Raw genomic sequence first — 6,011 nt, forward strand, 5'->3', positions numbered from 1 at the left:
ACTTTCCTTATTGGCAATACCTTTTGAAGCCATAAAGCCATGTATGCAACTATTGCTTTGCAGTTCTGTTTATCAAAATACGTTCTATATTTGCAATGATACAAGGCAACATCAAAAAGCAAAGTGACCTGAAAATAACAAGGATGGTTGATATAGCTGCTGCCACTTGTGTGGAAACAATAGAGAGTTATCTCCATGTATCAGAGGAGCTTCGGGGGCAGCAGAAAAACCACAGACCCAGTCTCTCTGAGGGTCAACTTCAATCTGTTAGATGGACATCGGTGTTATTGTATAGTTTGAGACATTACATCACCAGTGCATCATGAAAAGGAAAGGTTGTCCAGGATTACTTTTTAATTATACAGTGTATTATTTCTCTGCACAGAAAAGCAGAGACTAGAGGTGGCCTAAATGTAGAATTTGTGCTTTTGTAAGTATAGACCAGACAAGAGTTCAGCAGCCCAGACTTTTCAGGATGTGCCACATGTGCATGTAGGTCCATGAGTTCTTTCAGGTTTGAGTTTGCGCATCCAAACTGACACTTGGTTGCAGGACTTAAAAGGGGAAATGCAAGCATACAGAACAGAAAAAAATCAGGAAACAGATACCAGCAGACTTTTTCAAGGTACGTCCACTGGTTGCAAAAGCACGATGTTGGAAATGCCCTATGAAATACCTATGCCCTATGAATACAACAGCAAGGTCAGTAGAAGCCCAAAGGAGTGCCCAGGACCTCTTCCAGAAATTCCTATGTATCTTTGTGCTACTTTGATTTTCCCTCCTTTTCTGCCTGCCTGGCATTTATCATGGACTGCACCTGGGAAAAAAGAAAAGGAAGAGTGTCATTTGGGGACATAATTCTCTGCCACCATTGCCAAGAACCAACTTTTCCATTCCTCTGCAGGTTCTGCCTACATTTTGTACAGGATAAACCCAGCAGCAAGTCACAACAGTGATGCTTCTCCTTACTGACAAGATGAAGTGAAGGAAAGGACCCTCTCTCTTTCTATCTGCTCTCTTTTTTTCTAATCTCCTTCTTTCCACAAGGAGCTCCCTACACTTGTAGCTCTAACTTCTAACTCAATCCCAAACTATCACTCTCTTGGCAGCTGATTTTCCTGTTTTAAACTCTTCCAGGATCAGCAGGGATCACTCTCCTGAACTGGGGTGCCTTGCAGGAGAAGTGTTCCTTCCCTGCATGGAACAGAGGAAGTCAGAGAAGAATCACAACAGACAGAGATAAGCTCTACCTTTGTCCCCAATCTTCTTTCACATCTCAGATAATGATCTTTCAGGGCTCAGCATCCCACTCTCCCTTCAACACCATGCTCTTCCACACACCCATCCTGTTGTACATTTCAACACTCTCCCTTCAGAGCACAAGTGGGCCCTTGCACATTGGGCACTCTGCTCCTGCCCCATTCTTCTCTTCCTCCCAGCTGAGCAGGCACATAGTGAGAGAAAGGGTCATGAGTTCCCTGTGTTTCCAGCATGGTCAGCAAAGCTGGCTTTCTGCTATGCCTGTAACAAACAGTCCCCGCTGAGCAACACAAAAACACCATACCTGCAGCAATATGAACTGCAAAGGGTCATCAGGTTTCTCGTACAGCAGTTTTGATGTGATCTCCTGAAACAGAGATAGACAGAAGGGAAGAAATATTGAATCTTAGGATGATGAGAAGCTGCACTTTCTGCTCCAACACTAGCTGAATTTTAAAAAGCAATCACCCCTTTCACTCCCTGGAGATGACTAAGTGTCCCTTTCTACTGCTTTTCTTAAGTTTAGATTGAAGAAAGCTTGGGACAAGGAAGGATCCAGGGGAAGGAACTGATTGGTGCAAGCTAACTTTAAGCACAGTTTCTCAAGCAAACCTCTGCAGGAAGAAGAGAGATTTCACCTGAAATATATGCAGGATATTATGTTTCTCCACGTAGTTAACAGAGGCTTCATAAGGGTCTTCATATATCATTGGCTGCTCTGTTGGTTCAGCTGCAGCTGCTGATGATCCATTCAGAGGCATTTCCCTGCAAGACTGTGAGGATTCAGACATGGATATTTTGACTTTGAAACCAAGCTGTTCACCCACAAGTAATCTAATCTCAGGTGAGTTTCCGCTAGGTGTGGGAAATTGGCCTTCAGAACCCAGTGAGTTCTCAGCAACCAGATGGTCTGCAGGCTTTGGCAGTTTCATCACAGATGTCTGGTCTACAGATGCTGGTGTTTCCATCATAGATAACTCCTTCAGTGATAGTGGAGATTCATCTATAGGCGGTGGTATAGCAGCTGGTAGTATGCTAGATTTCTTCACTTCATTTTCTGAATGGTCACTGAGATCTTGTTAGAATATTTAACAACAACAAAAAGACAGAATGTTTTAAATGTAGAACCACAGAATCATTAAGATTGGAAAAGAGCACTAAGATCATCTAGCCCACCTCAGTGCTACATCTTCATGTTTCTTGAATGCCTCCAGAGACAGTGACTCCACCACTTCCCTGAGCAGCCCATGACACTGCCTTACCACTCTTTTTGAGAATGTCTTCTGAATGTCAAGCCTGAACCTCCCCTGGTTCAACTTGAGGCCAATCCCTCTCATCCTATCACTTTTAGAAGAAACTGGCCCTCACCTCACCACAAGGAATGTTTCAGGGAGTTGCAGAGAGCAATGAGGTCTCCCCTGAGCCTCCTGCAGACTGAACAATCTCAGTTCCCTCAGCCACTCCTCATAAGATTCATGCTCCAGACCCTTCACAGCTTTGATGCTCTTCTTTGGACACACTGCAGGGCTACACTGAGGTCATGCAGACCAGTCACATCAAATTACTGCATCCATCTGGAAATATGCCCCTCTTAGATCAAGTGTTAGGACTCTGGGAGCACCAAAAGGCTTTAATTTCTGTGACTGGTCGCACTTTCTACCCAAGAGCCCAGAAAAACCATTTAAACTCAGCCCCAAGCCTTCACCATGTTGTAGGATTGCCAGTGCACAGTCACATTCCTAGGGGTTCATCCAGCAGCTGGCGGGATGCTGTGCTCTGTCTGTGCCCCACATCCTTACTCAAGGTCTGTAACTGAGCTCAGGCAGCACGAAATCACACCGACATCACAACAGGGGCAGTCTGGGGCCAGGAGGGCGGATGAGGTCATGGGGAACCACGGCGGCCCGGCCTATCTCTGGCCCCCGGGTCGTCCCGGTGCCACCGCTGCCTGCGCTCACCAGCCTCTGGCTCTCCGTTGCCTCTTGCGCTGCTGACCGAAGGCCAGGAGAGATGGAAGACGCCGGGAGGTTGCCGAGGGAACCGATGTCGTCAGGCCTCGCCCCTTTCTGTCGGTAGGTGGTGCCGCGCGGCCATCTCAGGGTGGGGTGGGAGTGCTGGGAAGGGGGGGAGCTGGGGAAGGGGGGGAGCTGAGAGGGGTGTAATTGTAGGTGTGGGCCTAGGCTTTGTTTTGGTCCTGAGGGTGGGAAGGTGTTACAGAAGTGTCTGGACAGGCTGGGTCGCTAGGCTGAGCCCAACGCGATGAAGTGCTACAAGACTCAATGCCAGGTCCTGCACTTGGCCACAACAACCCCAGGCAATGCTATGAACCTGGGGCAGAGCAACTGGAAAGCTATATGGTGGGAGAGGATTTGGGGTGCTAGCTGACAGCTTGTGGTACTGGTCCTTAGTCTCAGTGCTGGCTTAAAAGCAGCTAGAGATTGTGGACTTCAGGTGCAAACAGGGCCCACATGGCCACCGTTGGTGTGAGTCTTCTTCTTGTAATGGGTGCCCCCATCTCTGCTTTGTCCCCAGCATCGCTTGTCAGCAGCCAGCCCACCCTCCTCTGAGATCTTGCCAGCCCCTGTGAACTGTGAAAGCAGGCATCTCTAATCTGAGAGCAGGGACATGGTGGGGATTGTGTGTAGCTCTGCCTGCTGCAGACCAAGCAGCCATTTTGTTTTACGGGGACATCACTGCAAGTTCAGTGCCATTAGCTTTATCCTTTTGATGGACAAGCCCTGACTTGTGGCCTTTTGGCTTTACTAAGCTCTATTAAAGGAAGCAACAAAGTACATGGTATGTAATTTGTCTTGTTGGCTCTACTAGTAGGTATCCCAGTAGTGAGGAGGCCTGGAGAAGGGCAGACCAAAGCAGAGACAAAGGCCTATACAGAGGATGTGATTAATAGCTTGTAAAGAGAAGCAGGGAAGCAAGAGGGTAGTGGAACACTGAAAGGTTCATGCGCACTCAAGTGAGAGATAATTTTTCCTCTTGGTTTTACACAAGTCTTGGCAATATACTGTGTGATGAACTCAGAAGAAGCAAATAAACAGATTGCCAGTTTCCCCCAAAGAGGAGATGAAAGGGAAAAAAGATTAAAGCAATACTGGGTTTCCACAGAAACTAGCTTCTGAAATACTCTGGTTTGTGCTCCAGTGTGACAAGAGCTGGATTTGAAGCATGAGTGGTTGGAAGTACCATGGGCCTTGATTGGGGAAGAGTGAGACGGAGGTGCAGGACTTCAAAAGCTGTTCTAAGCTAACAGATGTCACTTACATTCACTTAGAGTGTATTTTTCAATTTGAGCTCTTAAGAAGTAGCTTCCCCACTGCTCCCATACTAGGTTCATAGCATTGTCCAATATGCTGACTGCTAAGATCCTGAAGATACTGAAGTGCTGCTGTCAAGACATTACTCAGCTCCTTTGAGTTTGTCTTGCCTCTCTCACTTACCCTTGTGACTTCTGTAGTCCCAAACATCATGTGGATGCTGTGTTTTTGAATATGAGTTATTCTGTCTGTGTATTCACTTGGAAAGATCTTGAAAGATGCTGGATGAAACTGTGGATGGGTATTAGGCAGTTGTTTGCATGGACTGTCAGTGATATTTCAGGATCTGACTTCAACCTCCACTGATTATCCTGTACTCACCATGGGGAGAGAGAGTACCATATACTGCCTTGTGTTGGGTCTGTCAGGTTTGATTTGTGGACCCCGACAGGTTTCCTCCAGGAGATGTGGACCAATGGCTTAAGTGTCTAGGGACACTACTTTGCTTTGTACACCCTTTAGAAATACTGTTTGTTGTTGTTGTTGTTCTGCAGGAATCTGTATGTGTTTAAACTCACATATGTAACCCTTGTAGCTGTGAAGAGGTTTTGATCTATGGAGTCTTGCTGCCAGTTAGCCCAAGAAAACAAAGTCCAAATACATCAGTTAGCTGTTCCCTGCAGCTGGGTATTTGCGCATGGCTGTAGTGTTCACAGAGCTGCTGTATCCAGGGTCTGAAAGGAGAGCTGTAAACTGTTATATCTGTGTCATACTTAAAGAGGGCAGTGTTTGCCGCAGTAACTGCAGTTGCGGGTTTAGCTGAAGTAGGCATCTGCTTTCAGCTGTGTGCTGAGCATCCCAGTGCTGTTTTCTCCACAGCACGACTCCCTGCAGAACTTCTCCCATAGGTTTCTCATCTCCATCCTTTACTGGACAGGACTGAGCAGTTTTCAGCATGCCACTGGTTTCAAATAGAGTCCTGCTGTGGGCAAATCTCAAGCCCCATGTTTTCCTTTCATCCGTGTCTCATTGGTAAACAGGAGAACTCTTCATTTCCAGCCCCACTATCTGCTGCAGGAATCTGGCTGCTGAGGCTGGAAAGCTTGGATTTTGTACAAGGAAGTAAGATGAATGACTCTATTAAATAAACATCACTGTTTGGTTCATTCTTTCAAATGAAGAGATTATAAAAAATAAAAACAAACAAAAAAAAAACCCTGAACCAACCAACAACAGAAAAACCAGAAGATGCATTTTAAATATGTGAAATGTTCTGAGCAAAATAAAGCCTTAAATGTAACATAAATCACACAACTTATTTTTTTCCTATCCAGGCACATGGAAAGCAAAGCCGTATTATTATATCATTATTTATATTGCACCATATGCTAAGTCTGGAACTTAAAGACTTTCAAATAAATAAGAAAACACCAGCTGCAGATCAGCAATACGCTCCTTTATTGGGAGTCACTGTGTAACTGT

General features: G+C 45.8%; 1 protein-coding gene across 1 annotated transcript; it reads right to left on the reverse strand.

Moving 5' to 3' along the window:
• Nucleotides 1-320: 320 nt before the first annotated feature.
• Nucleotides 321-3,327, reverse strand: TEX55 (testis expressed 55). Its single transcript, XM_015876133.1, has 4 exons — nt 3,219-3,327; nt 1,899-2,033; nt 1,565-1,627; nt 321-817 (listed from the first exon to the last, which is right to left on the reverse strand). The coding sequence occupies exons 2-4, from the start codon at nt 2,019-2,021 to the stop codon at nt 764-766; spliced, it is 240 nt and encodes a 79-aa protein (XP_015731619.1). The 5' UTR covers nt 2,022-2,033; nt 3,219-3,327; the 3' UTR covers nt 321-763.
• Nucleotides 3,328-6,011: the final 2,684 nt, after the last annotated feature.

This window comes from Coturnix japonica, chromosome 1 (assembly GCF_001577835.2).
Source record: "Coturnix japonica isolate 7356 chromosome 1, Coturnix japonica 2.1, whole genome shotgun sequence".
Lineage (NCBI taxonomy): Eukaryota > Metazoa > Chordata > Aves > Galliformes > Phasianidae > Coturnix > Coturnix japonica.

Coding starts and splice junctions, on each gene's coding strand:
- TEX55 (XM_015876133.1), bottom strand. CDS start 2,021: ATGCCTCTGAATGGATCATCAGCAGCTGCAGCTGAACCAACAGAGCAG. Junction 1,628..1,898: donor ATATCCTGCATATATTTCAG/GTGAAATCTCTC, acceptor TCTCTGTTTCAG/GAGATCACATCAAAACTGCT. Junction 818..1,564: donor TGCAGTTCATATTGCTGCAG/GTATGGTGTTTT, acceptor CTTTTTTCCCAG/GTGCAGTCCATGATAAATGC.